At 41.8% G+C, this 22578-nt stretch overlaps 1 protein-coding gene across 4 annotated transcripts in view; it reads right to left on the reverse strand.

Moving 5' to 3' along the window:
• The window catches only part of ERICH1 (glutamate rich 1), a 141381-nt gene that overhangs the window by 40885 nt on the left and 77918 nt on the right, over nt 1-22578 (reverse strand). For all 4 annotated transcript variants that reach the window (XR_012638761.1, XR_012638760.1, XM_074947767.1 and 1 more), the window contains exons 4-5: nt 6551-6925; nt 2703-2897 (exon numbers count right to left, since the gene is read on the reverse strand). Coding sequence is in view for 2 of the 4 variants with exons in the window: in XM_074947767.1 (XP_074803868.1) it covers nt 2703-2897; nt 6551-6925 (570 nt within the window). In the remaining 2 variants the exon portion in view is untranslated. The remainder of the gene's footprint in view (nt 1-2702; nt 2898-6550; nt 6926-22578) is intronic.

Genomic DNA, 22578 nt, shown 5'->3' on the forward strand with positions numbered 1-22578 from the left:
ATTCTTCTCTTACATTGGTGTACGTGAGGAATAGAAATTTGATTGTATTGACCAGTGGAAAATAGGTGTGACTGACAGTAGAACTGAACTAGGAGCGACTAAAGACATGAGGAGAAAATCAACTGGAAGAATAAATAAGGCTGTACACCAACAGGGATGTTTTCAGTCTTCTAAAAGAGGAAAAAATACTTATTTCAAAGGGTAGCTCTGCTGTGAATGCTTATTTTACATTTTCTGAGTGGATTTTTCAAAGTTAATTTGTTTTCTTTTCCTTATTCTGTTCAACGGTTGTGTTTTACCAAAAAGAGAGAGACAGAGAAAAGGTGAGTCTGATCCAAAAGCCCACTGAAGCCAGTCGAAAGATTTCCATTCACTTCAATGGGTTCCGGGTCATGCGCACAGTGACTATAATGACTTTGCACATGACTCAACTCTCACTTCTCATTGACTTAATGGAAGATGAATTAGGCCTTTTGTTAAAGGCCCAATTCTGTTACCCCTATTAATGCTGAGTTGTAGTTTGCTTTGAGAGTATTTATTCTGAAATCAGTTGGATATACAACGTACTTAAGGGTAGCAGAATCTGGCCCTAAAATTCCAGCTCCAACTTTAAGCCGTTCACCTGTGATCACAGTGAAGGATGATTCTTTACATTTACTGTACACATGCATTTTATTCCACATGCAGATGCACTGCCAATCCACCAGGTCTTCAAGTATTGAAAAATTTCAAATGTACTTTTTGAAAGAGTAGGGAATAATAGCTGAGTTCTGGTTAATAGCCTCAGACTGTAAACCCTTCAGGGCAGAGGTTCTCTCTTTTCTGGGTCTGAACAGCAAAATGATGCACAAAACCCTACTGGGGCCTTCTGGTGTTGCCATCACATAAAATTATAGTAGGTTCTAATGCCCAGTCCTCTATGAGTTACTGTCAGGTATCTAATGGCTACTGTCTTCACTTACTCAATTACTGCACTACTGGGACAGAATACAGCCCTGTATTCATAACCTAAACTCTATTGCAGTGGTTCTCAACCCGCGGCCTATGGGCCAACTGTGGCCCAAATGGCACACAGCTGTGGCCCATATGACATCCTCAGGGCCATAAAGGTAGTATTTTTATATGGTGTGGATGTGGCCCACATAACACAAAGAGCGGCATATGCTGCCCGCAATGATAAATAGGTTGGGAACCTCTGCTCTATTGTAATAATCTTTGTATAAAGTATGCCTTGTAAAGTATCATTTGAAAATTCATACTTTGCTGGTCAGTACTGTCCTGGTAAAATGTGTGTGGCAACATTGTGTGTGAGGTTATAAGATTCCCCTGTATGATGCTGTTAACACATGTTCCAAACCCCACAGCCCTGCCCAGGCAGAAGTCGGGTCTGTCCTAGACAAAGGAAGGAATGTATGCTTCCCTTAATTTGCATTTAAGCAGTGAAGAGAGTCATCGAACAGGGAGGGAAAACAAAGTAAGTTCAAACAGGTGAAAAAATCCCAGCAGGGAATATCTTTCCACATAGACCCTTTGTCTCCTGCGTCTCAGCTGGAAATGTTTTCCAAGAGGGGAACTGAAACTATAAAAGGGAGGGAAAAACACTACAAGGGACCCCTCTCTCTCCTGGCCCATCTTATTCACTACATCTGAAGAGACAAAGGAAGCAGCCATTGGACTCTGGGAGAGGGGTCCTGACCTAAAGAGTTTGGCCAGTAAGACTGCTGAAACACGTAGTGAGAAAAGTTTGATTTGAATCTAATATAGTTTGTTAAGTTAGGTACCAGTAAGCTTTTTATCTCTATTTTTGTTGTAACTACATCTTTCTTTGTAGTTAATAAACTTGTTTTATTGGTTTATCTCATCCAGTGTGTTCAAGCTGAAGCATCTGGGTAACTCCATCTGGGGTAACAAATTGTGTGCATAATATTTCCTAAAATGAGTAACGGACTTAATATATTTGCATTGTCCAGGAGAGGACTGGGCAGTACAGGACACATTTCTGGGGGGAAATCTTGGAGTAGGACTGTGTTGGTGTCACCCTGTGGTAATTTTTAAGACTGATAAGAATCAAGGTGTGCCTGGCTGTCTGCAGCACACACAGACACAGCTGGGATTGAGTTCCATGCTGTTTGTGAGCAGTCCAGGTTGGCGGTTACAGCAGCAGCAAGACATTGGAAAGGACACCCCAGGTTAAATGGCAGGGATGACACAACTACTCATTCATCTGAATTGTACCTTGATAGGTCACAACTACCACTATCTTACTCATTACTTTTCAAGACGCTTTAAAGCACTATACACAATGGTATAGGTATAGTTCACAATACTGGTTTCTTATTCTAAGCATTGAGAAGAAACAGGGACTAAACCTATTCAAATAGCTCATCTCTTCCTATGCAATTCTGAGAGCCTTCACCTCTCACTAACTTCTTTGAGAGTGAGGACACTCAGCACCTTACAGTACTGGCCACTACTGTGGTTTCATATCAGTCATAACTCTTCCCCCCCCCCCAAAAGGCAAATTAATGTCTTCCCTGTGAAGAACAATGCTTTCATAATCTTATAATAATCTTACTTTCACCATTGTGTAGTTATTTAGTTACTGTTTTGTCCCTGTATGAGAATCATGACAAATTTGAATATTTGAACATTTCTAAATGTTGAGAAGAACATCAGCAGTATGATGAGTTAACTGCACATACCTGGCAGCATCATGGAATGTTCTTGGAATTGTTCCAAAATGCCCTTCAATCTCTCAATATCCTGCAAAAGTACAAGGGATTTCATCTGATGTAGAAGTGTCACATCTGAGGAAGCCATGCTGTGAGATTCAAGATGTTGTAAAATCTCTTGGACAGTTGCTGAACTCATAGCTGAATCCGTGCATTTTGATTTATCTGAACAAAGAAAGCCAAATAAATTTAGGAACTTTCTCCATGTTTATTGAAAATTTGTTAATTACCTTTACTTTTAAAATACATTTCCTTCCTTTTTATTTACACTTCCTTAAAACCAATACCATGCTGTACTGACATGCAGCCTGTTTCTTCTTAACATGATAGGTAGGAAGATGCTGAATATGGAAAGTAAACACGATGCCAATAGGACTACCAATGAATTGTGAGGAATCTAAACTCGCCACCTAGCTTTTCTAATAAAAACAAATTGTGATTTATGATAAAGTAGGAAGGACTAAGGAAAAAACTGTACTATAGTCAAAGCAAGTGTCTGTGTACAGTACCACACACATATTTTTATGGATATACATATACAAAGAGAGGGTCTGCTGTAAAGCTTTTTGGGAGACAACTGATCATCTTATTCCTGCATATTAATATTTATGCTTTGAAAATATATATTATAGCATGCAATAAAACTAGAAAGGAAACTATGATTTCTCATACTGTGCTGTTGCTTCTCCTAACTTCTCCAATGCCAGTACCTTTGAATGGTTTGTCCCTATAACCCCCTCGAGACAGGCTTTCTTTAAAGTTAGCTTTTCTAATAACATTTGTAAGTGATGTGTTTAGATTCCTCCTAATTAATCTTTCTAACAGAAATATAAAGGTATAATGCAACGTGGTCATTGGTAAATCATGCTGAAAGCAGTGGCTTCCAATTTTATCTAAAAATGGGGAGGGAAGTGGGGTACCCAATGAGAAAGCTTGTGATAAAAGCAAACAGCATAATTTCAGACCTATATATAAACCTCCATTTGTCTAACAGGCAAGTCAGTCATACCGTGATATGTAGATGCGACATCTAATCCATAACATAGATTTGCTTTTGCCTGACAATTTCTCTTTTGTGAATAACCAGGTGCATGTTGGGTTTACTGTCTGCGCTACAGTTTTGGAGTTAGGGTCAATCTGTCAATCACTGACAGAATTTAGCTTTGCCTATTTTGGAAACTGACAGTCTGAATACTTTTTGTTAGAACTGTGCAGCCAACACAACTATGGGAAAGTGAACAGGATTCCATTCTGGCTCAATGAATTGTTAACTAAGAGTCAAATTCTACTCTCAGGGTACATTTGAGCGGGGAAGTGAGTGCCTCAGCTTGTGTAGATATACCTGTACTAGCTCTGCTTGAGCTAGCATGCTGGAAATAACAGTGTAACTGGGGTACCATAGGTAGCAGCTTGGGCTAGCTTCCCGAGTATGTATCTAAGGTGTCTGGGTGGGTACACAGGTCTACATGAACTGTGAATCACAACTCCCTGCTCAAATTTAGATATACTCCTAATTACAACAGTGTAATTCTAGAGTAACTCCATTAAGGTCAGCTGAATTACTTTTGATTTACACTGATTTAAACAAGAGCGTAATTTAGTCATAAATTCTAATTGCAAAATCTTTATTACTGATGACAATATATGAGCCTGAAAAACGGTGTTTGGCTTTCATATAACAGGCTTAGGCCTGGTCTACACCACCACTTTACAGCGCTGCAAATTTCTCACTCAGGGGTGTGAAAAAACACCCCCCTGAGCGCTGCAAGTTTCAGCGCTGTAAAGTAGCAGTGTAGACAGTGCACCAGCGCTGGGAGCCACACTCCCAGCACTGGCAGCTACAGCAGCACTTTAACGTTGCTAGTGAAGACATACAGACCTGAGATAGAGTAGACATCTTTTTACATGTAATCTGAACAAATTTTATCTGAAAATCATTGAGGAAAAAATAAATATGAATTCCCCAAATGCCATTTTTACAGTCATTTTTCAAAGATGTTCTATACCTTACAGGTGAATTTTATGAGACTGGGGTCCAACAGCTTTGGCTTATGATAGACATTTTATATGCAGGAAAACTATTTAAAATTCTCCACATAGTTCCACCAGGAATGTCAAAGCTATGTGTTGTGAAAAGGTGACATTACATGTCCCAGTTTTAAAGCTATGTTCTGGATCCCAACAATGTAAACAACAGTATTTTGCACTTACAAAGCATGTTCCATTCTTCATTATACTAAATTGCTTTAGAATATGCACAGGGAATCACTTCACCCATAATTAAAATCACTTCACTCATCACTAGTTACTTCTGAAGTGGATTCATGACAGAAGCTCCATAGAACAATACTTTAATAGGACGACAAGAGAAGAATATTGTGTCCACTTGAAACAATAGGGAGGTGCCTGATCCCAGTCACCTGAATTAGAATATAATAGGACATCAGATCTAACACGTTGATAGTCTTTTGAAGGGTGCTACAGCATCTTTAATGGCCACAGGTTACTAAAACCTCAGTTATGCATCTCATCCACAAGATCCTTCGGTCCTCCAGTAAAGCTCCTACTGCTTCCCCATTTTCTCTGGGTGACTGATGAGTTGGAAAGTCATTGTAGCTCTCCCTGTACATCATAAATGAATCAAGAACAGTAGTACTTGTGGCACCTTAGAGACTAACAAATTTATCTGAGCATAAGCTTTCGTGGGCTAAACCCCACTTCATCGGATGCATGCAGTGGAAAATACAGTAGGAAGATAGATATCTATCTATCTATCTATCTAGAGAGATATCTACACACACACACACACACACACACACACACAGAGAACATGAAACAATGGGTGTTATCATACACACTATAACGAGAGTGATCAGTTAAGGTGAGCTATTACCAGTAGGAGAGAGAAAAACAAAAACCAACCCCCTTTTGTAGTGATAATCAAGATGGGCCATTTCCAGCAGTTGACTATTTCCCCCATCTTTATTTTTCCCCCCTACTGTTCCTCACAAGTTCTTGTCAACTGCTGGAAATGGCCCATCTTGATTATCACTACAAAAGGGTTTTTCTCCCCCGCCCCCTCCTGCTGGTAATAGCTCACCTTAACTGATCACTCTCGTTATAGTGTGTATGATAACACCCATTGTTTCATGTTCCCCATGTATATATCTATATATGGATCTATATGTATAGCTATATATAGATATAGATATCTTCCTACTGTATTTTCCACTACATGCATCCGATGAAGTGGGTTTTAGCCCACGAAAGCTTACGCGCAAATAAATGCGTTAGTCTCTAAGGTGCCACAAGGACTCCTGTTCTTTTTGCAGATACAGACTAACATGGCTGCTACTCTGAAACAAATGAATCAGACACTGGAGAAGGGGGAGGCTCCCTGAAAAACAGGTTGGAAAATAAGGACAAGAAAACTCAGATTAGAACAGCAATTACTTCTGTAATTTGAATGTTTCTGACATCAAGCAATTCATCTGGATGTTGATTCACAGAAAAAAAAAACCAATTTGGATGATTTAGCACTTTTTATTGAAGGTTCACAAAATGCATTACAAAATATTATACACATTTTAAAGATGGGGAACCACAGATCTCATCTTTTACATCTGGGCACCTACTTGCATATTTAGAGACCTAAAAAAGGGAACTGAGTTTTAGAAGTGCTAAGCACTTGCAGCCCTTACTGACTTCAATGCAGTTATACTAGCAATGGATATAGCCCATTTTATATAGAAATAATAAGCATATTTTTCCCTAATTTCAAGCTGTTATTGTTACTGGAAAAAAAGGTTGATACATACTGTCAGCAAAATAGATTTCTTGCGTTGCCTGCAAGAAGTCCAGAATGCCATCTGCTTTTTCATATATGTCTTTAAAGTCTGCTCCTTCACTGTTGTCCTTCTCAGGCTGATACGTAAAATCCACACCAGTGGTTTTTGTTAGCAAGCCAGCTGCTCTCATCTTTTCTTTTTGTCGTTTCTTTTTCATTTTCCTCTTTTTGTTTTTGCTTATTTTTCTGCCATCTGTCTGCTGCAGCTGTAAATTATCTTGAAACAGAGTCTCATGCTTCCCAGATTCTGTTTGTTCTCCATGTAAATTATCAGGATTTCCAACACTGTTCTTTCGTTTCGTCCTTCGAACGCGCTTTCTCTTGGGTTGTCCGCAAGAATCCTCCACTGTAGGTTTAAAAGAGGGATATTAACCACTTCCCCCCCCCAAATTCTGACATATATAGATACCCCTAATCTTACTCTCTTTCCTCAGTGTGTCTTTCAGTATTACCTATCACACTTCTAGAGTCCAATTGGTCCAGAAAAAGAAATTACCTCACCCACCTTGTCTTTCTAATATCCGGGGACTAACACAGCTACAACAACACTGCAAACATCTCCTTGAATGCATCAGACAGGAAGGCCAGTGTCTCTCCCCTTCCACTGCTGATGGAGACTTCTTTTCATCCCATTGGTATGAAAGGCCTTAAGACTCATGGCCATATTAAGTATGACCCTACTCAGGGAAGAGGACAAAAAAGCATCCCGCCCTCGCCACGCATGGGGGCACAACATAATGATGGTGGAGCTTCTGCTAGGCTACCACTGGTGGCTGATAACAGAACCAAGACCCCACCTGTCTGAACACCAGCTAGTGGAGCTGATCAAGCACAGAAGAGCATTGTGTGCAATATCCTACAAACGATTGATGGAGCTCCTGTATGTTCCAACTGTAGGGCTGTGCCTGAAAGGCACAACTTAGTTCTCAGGCTTTGGCTCTTTCCTCTTCTCCATTTACACCACTGATAGCTTTGGCCTTGGACATCACCTTTATGGGGAAAGACATTTAAGGTAACAATGTCCTTGACTCACAATTGCTGATCTCTCTCGCTGCCTCTCTTGTCTGTCATTCGCTGGCTATAACACCATAACTTCCTGACTGTTGCATTTTTTAAAAGGCTGAAATGTCAAGGGGATGAAGTCCCTCCTTTGGCTTTCATGCTCCTTTATTCAGAGCTTAGCTTTGCACCCAAACCAGAACTCTGACATCATCCATAACACTGAACTTACCTCCTCTCCCACACATCTCCTCAGAATGCAAGTCTTGCCTGTTACTACCCACAGAATATTGCCAAAATCCACCCTAACGTTGACTGTACTGCTGCTGAAATCCTTATTTATGCCTAAAATATTTTTCTGTCTAATTAACTGCAATTCTCTTTTATGGTCTAATGACATCCTTACTCTCAAACTTCAGGGGGCCCTGAACACTGCTGCCATTCTACTGTCTCACTTCAGAAAGCAAGACCACTTAACCCTTCTTATTCCTTTATCTTCACATTCTGAATTCAACTGAAAACACAGGTCCTGATTCTCTGTAAGCTAGTTTTACACCAGTGTTACTCTGCTGAAATCAAAGCATTTCTCTACATCATTACACCAGTGTTATGCTAGTGAATCAGGTCCACACTCTTGGTTGCTCTGCACACTTTGTCCGCTTGCCTCTGACATCCACAATTTGTCTGGCCCTCCAATCTTGGCCTCTATTTTCTCAGTAGTTGGGGACTTTTCATTTGCGCTTCCTCTTCTGTCTCGAACTCAGTTAGCTCTGAGCCACTTTCTCTCTTTTACAACCCTCAATTCCTCTTTAGCTATGGATGACTCACTGCAAAGACATTTTTGATACCTTCTATGAAGGAGGCTGTGGAGCATTTCACATGCATGACATTTGAGCTAAACATCTTTATGTAGGATTTGGACATATGGGATGTAGGAAAAATACAGTCTGTAGTGCTGGAGGAGTAAAATATGAGAGCTAAAGGCAGGGATGAATGGGGGAAGAAAATATAAACAAAGCACCAATGTTGCATTTTAAGATCTACATTGGCCTTGACTGGATTAAGTTGGTAATAAGAAGTAAATCCTATGGTAAAATTTGATAACTTTTCTTCTCTGAGATTACTTAACCGTCTCTTTACATAAGGACATCAGTTTCGGCTCATGAAAGCATCTGTAACCTGTTTCAGCTGCCAAATGCTCCAAGACATTTTTAAGACAGCCTGAGACCACTAAGGCTCAGGGCAACAATTTCATACCGTGGAGCAAGGCACCCCCAAAAGGCTTGAAACTGCCAAGAAAACGTCTCAAAAGGCAGGAAAGGGCTTAAGATAATAGAAATTTTGAGTCAAGTCCAAAGGTTTTCCTATCCTTTGTAGCTCAGGACAGCAGGAGGTCTGGAGACAGCAAGGTGAGCAGGCAGAATGAACTGATTCTTCTCATGTATACTGGCTCCCCAATGGTGTACTTCCATTGATTTCAATGGAGTCACACCTGATTTACACCAGTGTAAGTTAGAGCAGAATCAGAGGCAGCATTTTTATAAGGTGTACTTAGTTCTCTTCATCTTTCTTAAGTTAAGCTTCCTGTCCTCTCGTAATTTCTTGTAGGTCTTTTCTGAACATCTTACAGTGTTTCTACATTTTTCTGGTATTACAGTTCACAAAAGAACTTGCCACTTTGTTTGATTACTCCATGGTACTCCCTGCTGGCCAATCAGATACTATACCACTGATATGACGCTCAATGGCAGAAAAAATTCAGTGTTGATAAATGCAAAGTAATGCACACAGCAGGAGGGAATAATTTGAAAAACTCAATACTAGGCTCTTAATGAACTGTATCAACTCAAGAAAAAGACCTGGTCATCAGTGTGGACAGCTCAATGAAGATCTTTGCTCAGTGTGCATCACTGATAAAAAATAAATAAATAAGAATGTTAGGATGGATAAGAAATGGGATAGATAATTGTTAGCATATAGGTCTGTTTGTTAGCCTGGGATAGTCTTTTGACACTCTTATACCAATATGTGTAAACAAAGGACAAAGACACTGTGATGTTGCTTCTGCCTAGTCAGATGGATCTGTTAGTACAATGGGAATAGATAAAAGCAGTTAAAATGTTACTCAGAGCACACTTTCAGATTGCCTCAACCCCTATCTCAAGGCAAAATCAAGCAATCAGTCGAGGGGCAAAAGGGTTTGGGGGAAGGTATAAAACACTACAAGACCAAAGAAATGCCCGTTAATGACCAGAGCACAACCTCACTCCTTACCCCTCCCATGGGGTAAAAGAAGATGTGGGATGAAGACCCCAAAATGCAACGTGACCCTAAATTGTAAGGAGTGGGGCTGTGGGCATGCATTTCAGGTATAATGATGCCTTCTGAGGAGCAGGGGATGAGACACTGGGAAACAAGGCTCTGCGGCGTCAGAGTTATGGAACATGTTTGCTGGAAACTAACCCCAATAAACATTGCATTGTCTACACTTTGGACTTCTGGTCTTCTGCTTTCTGTCTGCATGACAAGAACCAGGGGAGAGGGTGAAGGGAAAGCTCTCTCACAATAATAGTAAAGAAAATATTATAAAGCCATTGTATAAATCAGTATCACTTCCTTTTCTGCATTAGTACGTTCAGTTCTTGTCACCCCATTTTCACTAGAATATAGCAGAATAGATGGGAGTTAGGAAATAGCAACGAAAACAATTAAGAGAATGGAAAAATCTGGAGAGAGACTGAAAAGAGTGGGACTATTTATATTACAGCCCAGATGAATAAGAGAGGCTATGATAAAAATATATGAAATAAAGGAATTATAGGGAGAAGAAAAATCATGTTACATAATACAAGAACAAGGGAACATTCAATGAACTTGAAAGATGACAAATTCAGAACGGAGAAAAGTAAATATTTTTTCCATAAAATGCACTGTGGGCCTGTGGAACTCACTGACACAAGACAATATTGAGGCCGTGACCTTGCAAAGATTAAAAAAGGATTAGCTATTTATATGGACAGCAAGAACAACAGAAATATCTAGTTATATTATATAATAGAAATATTAAAAAATAAATAAGAGTATTGGACAGTATATAGGCCCTCAGGATGAGGGTATAAGCCAGCCTCTTACACCTGTTGGGGGTTAGGAAGAATCTCTGTCTGAGGGAAACATTAGCCCACAACTGCCACCACAAGTTTTCTTTCACCTTCACTGAAGCATCTGGTCCTAGGTATTGTTACTGTGCATATGGACTATTGGCCTGTTCCAGTATAGCAGTGGTCTCCAAACTGTGGGGTGCAGAAGTATGTTCGTAAGGGCACAGAGGGGCCTAGGCTAGCCCCCACAGGGGGCGAAGAGGGAGGGCCACCCAGTCCCACTCTGCCCCCAGCCCCAGCTGCGGCCCCAGACACAGCCCCAGTCTTGGTTTCCTGCCCCACTCCCGGTCCCCGTTGCGGCTCCACTCCCACCCCCAGCTGCAGCCCTGACCGGGGCTCCCAGCCCTTACCGCGGGCCCCAGCCGTGGCACCACACCTGGCCCCGGCTCCCAACCGTGGCCCTGCTCCCAGCCCCAACCGTGGTTCTGCTTTTGGCCCCAGCTCCCAACCATGGTTCCCAGGGGGGAGACGGACAGGTACCATTATGGGTAATGGGGGGTATGACAGAAAAAGTTTTGGGATCACTGCAGTATAAGAATGCTTATGTCTTTATACTCCTTGCTTGCCCATCAGGATGTGTCATATCACATGCATTGATCCCATACATGAGAAATTTAGGGTCAAATTTTGCCATCTTTACTTACTGACTGATTTCAAAGGGGTTCTCTGAGAAGTAAGATACTACTATTTAAGATGAGTCCAACATATTAGAATCTGACCTCTCCTAATTAGCAAAACGCACCAGCTTGCAATACATATTCAAATTTGTGACATTCCACTGTAAATTAATTTTGATTGATCCGTTGCACCATATATCAGTTTGTAGAGCTACTTGGATTCTTTGAAAAATTCAAGTGACATAAATTTTGCTCTAATAACAACTTCTTGCTATTGATTCAAGAAGTCTGTTATTTCTGAGATATTAGTATGTTCTAAGAATGTATATTGTATAAGCAATTCTAATAAGAACATGTTAAATGTGTAGTTAAATAGAATACAATCATAAAGACATCATAAACTCTGCTCCTGTCTGAAATAAAGGGATCAGATCATTAATATTCATTAGGATGAATGGATCATTTATACAATATTCATACATTTGAAGCCCAGTTTAGGTCTTCAAGGAAAAACAGAAATGATTTTAAATAGTAATGCTTTTCTCTTGCATACTGATATTAATTGATATTCTTATGCATCGATCCCCATGGCATCTGGCCACATGACACAATTAAATACAAACTTGCATTTAAACTGTACACACTAAGCCTGACAAATACTCCCCATTTCTGTGTCTTCCCCCTGGCCCAACCATAAGGAGAAATTCATTGACAGCAACTGAAAAGATGTGTCTTGTACTGCCACCTTAATGTCAGCAAACTGTCTCTGGTGAATCAACGCATCTAAATAATCTCCACTGAAACACTTAACTTTCACTCCCACATGGAGACTGAGTAAATGCACAGTAGCTGGCTTCAGTCACTAGGGAAAGAGATGGTGCCTAAGGTAGATGGGTTCTACACCACATAGGGCCAGATTTTTAGGGCACTGAGCACCCGCAGTTCCCACTAACTTGAATTCAAGTTGTGGATGCTCACCACTTCTGAAAATCAGGCCAGAAGACCTTTACAGATTAGAATCAATAGCACCCCAAACTGACAGAAAGACAGTGCAGTGCACAGAGCACAGATTTAGAAATTTTTTTAAAGGCACAAAGAATAGGTACATGCCCACCTCCCACTGGAAATCCTATGTGCCTTTGAAAATCTCCCCTACAGTGTGCTAATGTTGACCCAATCTAGAAAGCAGGAAGGTTGCTGTGTTCTTCAATAGCTGAAGCTTCCTAGTGGTTTTCAAAGTAGTGTGCAGTACAACATGGTGATAACAAGGGTACAGAAGACTATGACATGGAAGACAAAGCTGGACATGGTTCAACATAAACTCAAGAGGGCACTGTGATTTTTCTTACTACTTATCCCCCAAAAGATAGCTATGTACAAAAAAAGGAGAGATGGGGAAAGATAAAGAGTCAAGTGTAATGTCTGAAGAAATATAGTTCTTGTACATAAGAGGTTTACAAAAAGATTCTTTTAAAATGCATTGGATACCTCAACTGCAGCAGTCAACTTTACCATATTTGCTCAGGGACTTTCTAACTCACACAATGGGCTTTTTGGAAGATGTCTGTGGTATTTATATTCAGAGAACAGCATTCATCTTCTGCTCAAATGAAATCAATTGTGTCCGTATTTTCCATGTGTTTTAAGCTCTTTTTTCCCTCCCTGTCACTACATATTTTTCCATGGTGCACCAAGCAGTCACTGAAGATGAATTTCACTTTGGTTTAGGTTGTTTGAGAGAGAAAAAATATGCTATTTTTGGTGTAACTTAAATTATATCAGCAGGCTGTAACTGGTCCAAGAGAGAAAAAACAGTGGCTAGCAAATGCATTAAGACTTATGGTGCATGGGAAATCATAACAATTCTGAAAAGATAGCATAGCATTAGACTTTGGTATTTCCAGTCTCTTGATTTTCTGAAACACAGAAAATGCAGCTGTAATGGTTTTACTCGTATGTAATTTTGTTGGTGCTGAAGATGACAACAAAAGACTATCAGCTCTACAAGGCAAGGACCATTATATCTTAGCACTCCTGTAAAAAAAAACCGAACAATAATAAAGTAAAAATCTCAACTCTCTATGACAAACTGACTTTTCCATCCTAAAAGATTGAGTAGGCCTGCACCAGACACATTCTTCACAGTTTTATAGAGCTGAAGGCCAAAAGGGACCAGTAGATCATCTAGTTCAGGGGTCAGCAACCTCTGGCATGCGTGCCAAAGACGGCATGCGAGCCGATTTTTAATGGCATGCTGCTGCCTACCGGGTCCCAGCTGCCGGCCCCGCTCAGCGCCCGCTGCCAAACCCTGGCAGGCAGCAGCATGTCGTTAAAAATCCTGCCCACCCTGGCCCGCTCTTCTCCGCCCCCCGCACAGGGGCAGGGTGAAGAAGCTTGTTACTGCCAGCTGCTGCTGCAGGGCAGGCAAGCTCCCCCTCCCCCTGCCATGCTACCTGCCTGCCCTTCCTCCTCTCCCTCCCTGCTGCCGATCAGCTGATGGCCCTTGCCAGGGAGAGGGAGAAGCAGAGCCGGAGCGCTCTCGCTGCTCTGGGGAGGAGGTGGAGAAGAGGTGGGGACAGGGCTTTGGGGAAGGTGGGTGGAATCGGGGCATATCCCCTCCAGACCCCTGCCATGAGCCGCTCTAGACAGGGGACTGGGAGCACCCCCATGACCCCAGCCCACACCGCCAGCCCTCTGCTCTGACCCCTGCACCCCCCTCACACACACCCCAGCCCTCTGTCCTGATCTCTGCACCCCCCCACACCCCAGCCTCCTGCCCTGACCCCTGCATACCATGATCCCAGCCCTGACTCCAGCACCCCCCCATAAACCCAGCCCCCCACACACCCTCTGCCCTGACTCCTGCACCCTGCTCACACACTCCCAGCCCTCTGCCCTGACCCCTCCACCCCCCATGACCCCAGCCTTGACTCCAGCACCCTCACACATACCCAGCCCCCCCACACCGCATGCCCTGACTCTTGCACCCACCATATTCTCACCCCCACCGTGAGCACCAAACAGGAGCTCCTACACCCCACCCCATTTCTACCTGCACCCCTTGCACCAAATGGGAGCTGCCCAGGTAAGCACTCCACACTCAAATCTCCTGCCCCAACCCTGACCCCGCCCCCCTCATTTTAGCTCCTGGCCAGACCCTACACTTCAACCCACAGCCTGCTCCTTCACCCCCAGCCCTGTGCACTCCCACCCTCAGCTCAGTGCAAAGAGAGAGGAAGAGAATGGGCTAGAATCAGGGAGAAGGTAGGTACCCACTCTACGTGGGCAGGGCCGGGATGCCAGACCAGCAGCGGGCTGAGCGGGGCCGGCAGCCGGGACCCTGGCTGGCAGGAGCCAGCGGACGGAACCCCAGACCGGCAGAGGGCTGAGTGGCAGTGATCTGAACCGCTCAGCCCACTACCGGTCTGGGGTCCCGGCCGCCGGCCCCACTCAGCCCGCTGCTGGTCTGGGGTTCTGGCTGCCAGCCCCTTGCCAGCCAGGGTCCCAGCCGCAGGCCCCTCTCAGCCCACGGCCGGCCTAGGTGAATGGAACCCGAGGCTGGCAGCGGGCTGAGTGAGCCGGCGGCGTAAGATCAGTATTTTAATTTAATTTTCAATGAAGCTTCTTAAACATTTTGAAAACCTTGTTTACCTTACATACGTCAATAGTTTAGTTATATAATACATAGACTTATAGAGAGAAACCTTCTAAAAAACGTTAAAATGTATTACTGGCACGCGAAACCTTAAATTAAAGTGAATAAATGAAGACTCGGCACACCACTTCTGAAAGGTTGCCGACCTCTGATCTAGTTTCAACTCCTGTATATCACAGGCCACTAAATTTCACCCAGTTACCCTGGTATTGAGCCCAATAATTTGTATGTTTGACTAAAGCATATATTCAGAACGACATCCCACCTTGATATGAAGACAATTCTCTATCTCTTGATGTCAACTTCCCTTGCTAGTTTCTTCAAATGGTTAATCATCCTCACTGCTAAAACTGTGTCCTATTTCTAATTTGAATTTGTCTAGTTTCAGCTCAGTTCATGTTATGTTCTTACTTCATGCAGACATGGGCTGCAGTAATCCACAGGCTGCAGAGAGCTCCTACTAATGAATTTGTTTTCCCTAGTGATATCTATACCCAATACATGAAAGCCCCAATCCAAAGCATCTTGAATCCTACTGACTTCAATAGATTTGCGATCAGGAGTGCTGGTACTTTACATAGGGACGAGTGGTTACAGAAAGCTTCTTTACTCAGTCACTGTGGACAACACCACCACCCTGCTTGTCAGCCAGATCTATAATCTGGGTGCCATCTTCAACTCAGATCTCTCTCTAGGTCAGAGGTTCTCACAACAAATTTTTTGGCGGCCTCGGAGTGTGGCCACCATCTTTTACTGGGGGCTGCTCTGACAAACCTGTCTCTCTGTCCCTGCCTCCCGTGGCCCTTCAACAAGAGCCTGCCCCAGGGAACTTGGATCAGGAATTCACCAGCTGACTGCGGAGTCTCAGGCTCCTGTGTCCTGGCCGGGTGGGAGTGGGGGAACTGCCCAACAAGAGCTGCCTCCGACACCTTGCACGCCGTCCCTATGTGTCTCCAGGGGCGATGCCCGGAGCCCCTGAGGAGGCTGTGCAGTGAGGGCACTGACCCCTGCTGGCAGTGTCAGCACAAACACTAAGATAGCGCATCTCACTGCCCTTGGTAACAGCTATTCAGGAGCAACAGCTGGACCCTGCAGGTAGTGGTCACTACTTTGCCCCCCCCCAATCTCCGCCCATACTTTGTAGGCTGTCATGGCCCCCAAAAAATCTGCTGGTGGCTGCATTTGAGAAATGCTGCTCTAGGTCCTCATATCCAGGTTACCTCTAAATCTTGCAGATTCTTTCTGAATAACATCTCTAAGACATGGCCTTTCTTTATCCATCCACTCAGCTAAAACTTGCATCCAAGATCTGATTACCTCAAATCTTGATTACTACACATCCTTTTCTCTGGCCTTCACATATACAGTCTTGCCCCGCTCAGATCCATTCAAAATGCTGCTGCAAAGATCTTTTTCCTAACCTGTCACTTTGACCATGTCACCCCTCTTTTTGCAACTCTCCACAGGCTTCCCCTTCTCCATCGCATCAAACATAAACTGCTTGTCTTACTTTCAAAAGCCTGTCGTAGGCTATCCCCATTCCCCACTCTACCTATCATTGCTCATTTGCTATTGAGATGTTGATTCCCATCTCCAATCAGCCCAGGATGCCAGCCTCTGTCACCCACTTGTTACATTTTCAGACAAGCACCTTTATGCTTTCTCCCATGTTGCGCCTCACGCTTGGGAGGAGCACCCTATAAACATCCACAAAACAAATTCATTATCCTCATTCAAAACACTCTTTTGCCATGATGCCTACAAAAATCTGACAACAGTTAGGCTGCTGGGGTGCAGAGACAACAGCCTATCATGCTGACCAATGCCGGCCTCATCGTCTCCTTGTAGTCTCCTGTCAGTCTGTCTCCATCTGTTATCTCTTGGCTTACACTTAGATTGTAAGCTCTTTCGGGGAGGGAATGTCTTTTTGCTCTGTGTTTATACAGTGCCTGGCACAATGGAGTCCTAGCGCACGATTAGCGCGCCTAGGTGCTACAATAATACAAATAATACAATTAAAAAAAATAGGAATGGCTCTTGGAGCTATGACAACTCAATGGCTTGTTTTTTAAACATAAGTATCTTGAATGCTTAACGATCTCTATCAATTTTTATTTTAAATTCCATTTTATGCATTTTGACTTTTCTTGACTGACTTCCAACCAGGACCTTTCAGTCAGCCACCTTCACATTTAGACTCTAACCAGCACTTCCTACATTTTCTCATTGGAGTTCCCCAACACCATTTGTAATGACTACTTTGACAAAGAGGGGATGTCTACACTGCAAGTTGAAGGTGTAACTGTAGCATAGGTTGGCATACTTGTGCTAACTTTCCTGTAGCTAGCACAGGTAACGCTAGTACTGAAGACATGCAAAAACAACGAGGAGTCCTTGTGGCACCTTAGAGACCAACACATTTATTTGGGCATAAGCTTTCATGGGCTAGAACCCACTTCATCAGATCCATGGAGTGGAAAATACAGGTATAAGTACATGAAAAGATGGGAGTTGCCTTACCAAGTGTGAGGTCAGTCTAACGAGACAATTCAATTAACAGTAGGATACCAAGGGAGGAAAAATAACTTTTGTAGTTGTAATGAGAGTGGCCCATAGTGACATGGTGGCACAGATTTCAGCACAGGCTAGCAGCCCCAGTAGAAGCCTACCTAAGATCCTGAATACTTAGTTGGGTTGCTAGTCTGTGCTGTGCTGTCACGTCTTCACTGCTATTGTTATCCTTGCTAACTAAATCAAAGCTAGCATGGATTTGCCTACCCATGTTACAATTACACCTTAATTTGTGGTGAAGACAGACTCTTAGAGCAAAAAAAGTAGGCAGATCTAAAGATTCACAATCTGGGGAGAATTGGCAATGAAAGTTAAAGCCAGGTTTCTATGACAATTATTATCCTTTTTTTAGGGCTACTGAATCAGAAATGCTATAAAGGTACCAAGCTGTGGGTGCCCACAGAACTTTTACAGCTTAGCAGCTGCAGAGCTTAATTGCTGTTAAATAGGAGGATTCTTTTCTTAATAAGATTATGTTCTTGTATTTGAACTGAAAGTACCATCAAGTTTGTGTGGTTGCTGGGAGTCCCGCCCCCGCCCCAATAATTTATATGAATAAAACTGAAGACATTTTAAACATTTCAAACCACACATTTTCAATAAAATCAATCTGATTTTCTTCTAGTTTTGTAGGCCACAGATTAACATTTCACAGAGTCGTCTTCACAATCATTTTTTCAAATTTGGTCTTCAATGAATTGTAAGTTTAAAGAACCCAAAGGGTTCCCATTTCCTCAGAAAAATAAAACAGAAGTTATGAGAAAAGCCAGAATATTAAAACACTTGAGCAGCATTTAAAATTTGCATTTTCAGTTAGTCAGGATAAATTGATGTAGGATATAAGGCCTAATTTGGACTAATCGATTACAGACTATTAAATGACAAGTGATTTAATGGGAAAAAATGTGATATTTATTTTAATTCCTAACAATTAATAGTATGAAGAACAGAAATTTAGTTGCAATTTGAAAATGGACTTCTGAAAGACCAAAATTATATAGATGAACACGGAAACTCTGCCCTAATTTATCTATTTTAGTTAACATGCTTATCAGATATTTAAACATTTTAAAATCTTCTTTAATTTACTGCATTGTACTAAACTCTACTGATTTTTTAAATTTCTGACAGCATGCCTGATTGTTAGTTATGGTGTAACCTTGTTTATGATGTAGTTCCTAAGGCTACAATTAGTAATTTTTAGCTGCCAGTATAGCCATTTTTAAAAGAGTGGAGAATGAAGTCTAATGAAGTATTATAAGGAATGCAAAGCTTTGGAGTATTTTTATTTTTCAGTATCTCCTCCAGAGGGGTTGTTTTGTGCTGTTAATTCAGATTTAGATTAAAATTTGTACACACATAAAATAGTGGATGAAAACAGGTATGCTTCAAGGTGCCAGCTACTTCCTAACACTGGATATTCAAAGTTCATTTTGTTTATTAAACGGCTTAAAATGTATAGTTAAGTTAGAAACTTCTTAATGTAAGCAATAAGGCCTGGGGGGCGGGGGGAGGAGCTAAATCGGTCTAAGTTATGCAAAATAGCGTAGCTGAAGTCGACATACTTAGAACTACTTACCGTGGTGTCTTCACTGCGGTAAGTCGACTGCTGCCACTCCCCCATCGACTCTGCCTATGCTTCTCGCTCCGGTGGAGTACCGGAGTTGACGGGAGAGCACTCGGCGGTCGATTTATCGCATTTAGTAGACCCCTGGTGGATCGATTGCTCCAGAGGTAAGTGTAGACATGCCCTAAGACATGGATGAGGAGGCACAATGCTACATTAACTACACCCCAGGTGTATTCTGAGAAACGGAATGAAGAACATCCTGGACCAGGTCCCCCAGTGGTGTAAACTGGCATAGCACCAATTTATGTCAACAGACCTATGTTGATTTACAAGCAACTGAGGATCTGGCTCAAGAAACTTCCCCATTGATTTAAATTTGTTATGAAATGTACACATTTATAATTTTTTTAAACAACTAAAATTATTTTAACAAATATGTGATTCTAGTCAGGGATATACCATAAATACCCTGTGTAAAATGCTACTGTGGTGATCTGGAGTTGGAAGTGCTCAGTACTTTGAAAAATTAGTCCCAAGGTTGGACATCCAAACACAGAAGCACCTAAAGTTAGCAGATTCTTGGAAGTTTTGACCTATGGGTCTTGAGTCTGCCACGTGCAGTGCACCCTTAACTCCCATTTACTTCAGGAGGAGCTGGGGTTGCTCAGCACCTCTTCCTTTAAACACCAAGGACATGGACTTTATTATCTCAGTTCAGAGATATGGCACCATCAGTGAAATAAGATCCCTGCTGTAATAAGGAAAAATACACAAACCTCTCTGCACTTGACATTATACTTCATATAAGCCTAAAAATATGGCATCTGCATCCAAAATAAAGCTTTTCACATTACATATTTAACACCATAATCCAAGATTAGTGGTGATGCTATTGCTTTTGTTATTTGCTGGAGCATTGCCCAGCATCTTTATAGACTGAAAATGTGTCATCTTTTTCACTTCATACAATTTCAGCTATCACTGGCCATATGATTTTTACAAGCATGCACAGTAATTCTTTTCACTTTTCTGATATTCTGTCTACATAGGTATTTATAAAGTGCCAATTACTGAAATATCTGAATACTTCACAAGCTTTAATGAATTAATTTATTCTCCCAGCTGGCTCATGATTTAAGGAAATATTGTTATCCCATTAGGAGGGAATCAGAGCCCGCAGACAAGATGGGCAGGTGGAATGACTAATTTAAGAATCCTGCGTCACTGCCTGGTTTTTCCAGAGCTCTGAGCTGCTTGTTGGCTGTGGGTGAGCGTCAGGACTTAGGCAGCTTTGTGCATGCCTACCAGCAGAAACTTAGGCAACAGCTAAGCAGTGGCTTTGAGAATAGACTCATTGCCTAAGTATCTTTGTGAATTTGGCCCTTGATCTTTCACCACTGAAGCCAATGGCAGGTTTGTTATTAACATCAATGGGTATATGATCAGACCCTGATTGACTTGCTCAAGATCAGACAGGAAGTTAGGGGTAGAGCTGAGAATGGAACCCAGCCCTCCCAAGTCTCAGTCCATTCTTCCTCTCCATATTTGCACACACAGAACTGGAGATTTGGGGTGACAGACACTGATATGTGAGAAGATTTGGTACCAGAGAAACAAGGATCTAATTTTCTTAAATGTTTTACTGTATGTGTGTGTAGCTTGGGAAACATGCATTTTGTAGGGAGCACCTGGAGCTAGATCTGATTCTCTCATTGTGTGTACCATTCAGTATGCAGTTAGTTAATCGTAAAGACTTCTTTAGTGATAGGGAAGAACACAAGCTTCAGAGGAAATCACAATTCCTCTGGTTTAATTTTAGACAGATTTCTTCCAATCTGAAAACAAACAGAAAATGGTCAAAGACAGCCAAAAACTGAAAGATGATACACCAAGTCAGCAGACCAGAGTGTTTCTTCTAGCATTTACCCATCAATCCTTTTGGATTATGGTGGATTACAGTATTTGATTGGTATCAAATTACAACTGCCAAAGTCCATTATTTAGACAATATAAAACCTTTACCTTGCATCATTTATTGTACAATATCAACATATAAGGACACGAATGGGGAACCAGGCAGTCTTCATGTGTTTTATACCTTTATTTACCTAAATGCCAAACGGAGAAACGGATGAAGGTTTCATTATCTATATTGGTGAGTCATTAATAAGCAGTCTGTTATCTACATTAGGTACAAAAATACAGAATGTAGTTAGGTGGCTGGAGGTCTGCACCCAGTGTCAAGATTGCCTTATGGCAGCTTACAAGTGTGTTACTTAACATAGCGAGAAGGGAACTCTCTCTCTTTCATCCTTCCTGACCTTTCAGCAATGTTTAATACTGTGTGCCACAACAGACTGATGTAGTGATTGTGACAGCAAGTAAATTTGGCCGACACTGTTCTGACCTCCTTCTCACCGTATCTGCTTATAGATTGTTAGTTTCTATGGGTAGCTTCTCATCCGATCTCTGTTACTAGATTTGGAATTCCCCTTTGCTATACGAGTTTGTTAGCATTTATATGCCACCTCTATCATTCATTAGTGACCATTAAAATAAGTGTGGGCATTTTTTGCTGATGTCACCCAGCTACATTACTGTTTTACTGTTCCAGTGGTGAGTAGAAGTATGGGACATTACAAATAAGCTGATGATCAATATTGTTAAAACATTTTAAAAAATCCCAGCAATTTAACACCCCAATTTAACACATTGTAGGAGGTGTCTGTTGTCCTATCCCTGCCCAAACATCTTGGAGTCCTTTTTCCTTCTTGTTTATCATTTGACATTATTCTTTCAACACTGGAATGAAAAGTGTAGGGTTTCCTCATTTCCAGAAAATATGAAGACTTTCAGAATTGCTCCAGTAGTATGATATTGAGAACTGTCAGGACTTCATTACAACTCAAGTAGGGCATCTCTAACTTGATTTTCAACGAAGCTACACATGTTCAGAGTGGTGCTAGGGTTACAAATCACATTACTGTTGACTTTTGTATCTGCAATGGCTTTGTGCCAAACATTTTAAACTGACAATTTCCAGAGCCTGGGATCTTCTTAGAGAACAAAGCTTTTTACACCTTGTGACTCCACTTACACCCTCTTGTCTCTCTGATTTGACTGACATCTATTTTTGAGAAAGCGTTTATTCGCACTGCGCTTAAATTGCACAACTCAAATCTGACAATTTAGGGCAGCCAGATCCTAGGAAGTTTTTAAGAATCAGTGACTGTAGACATACAGTAGTGAAACATCTGTACAGAAGGCTTTGCAAACAAGACAGTATTTGTACCACCTTACCTTACTGTTTACATGGAAAGGGAGCCTTGCATAGGTGGGATTCTGGTGACCTCAGAGACTAATTCTCTTCTGCTAAAAGAAAAGGAGTACTTGTGGCACCTTAGAGACTAACCAATTTATTTGAGCATA

This window comes from Natator depressus, chromosome 3 (genome assembly GCF_965152275.1).
Source record: "Natator depressus isolate rNatDep1 chromosome 3, rNatDep2.hap1, whole genome shotgun sequence".
Classification (NCBI taxonomy): domain Eukaryota; kingdom Metazoa; phylum Chordata; order Testudines; family Cheloniidae; genus Natator; species Natator depressus.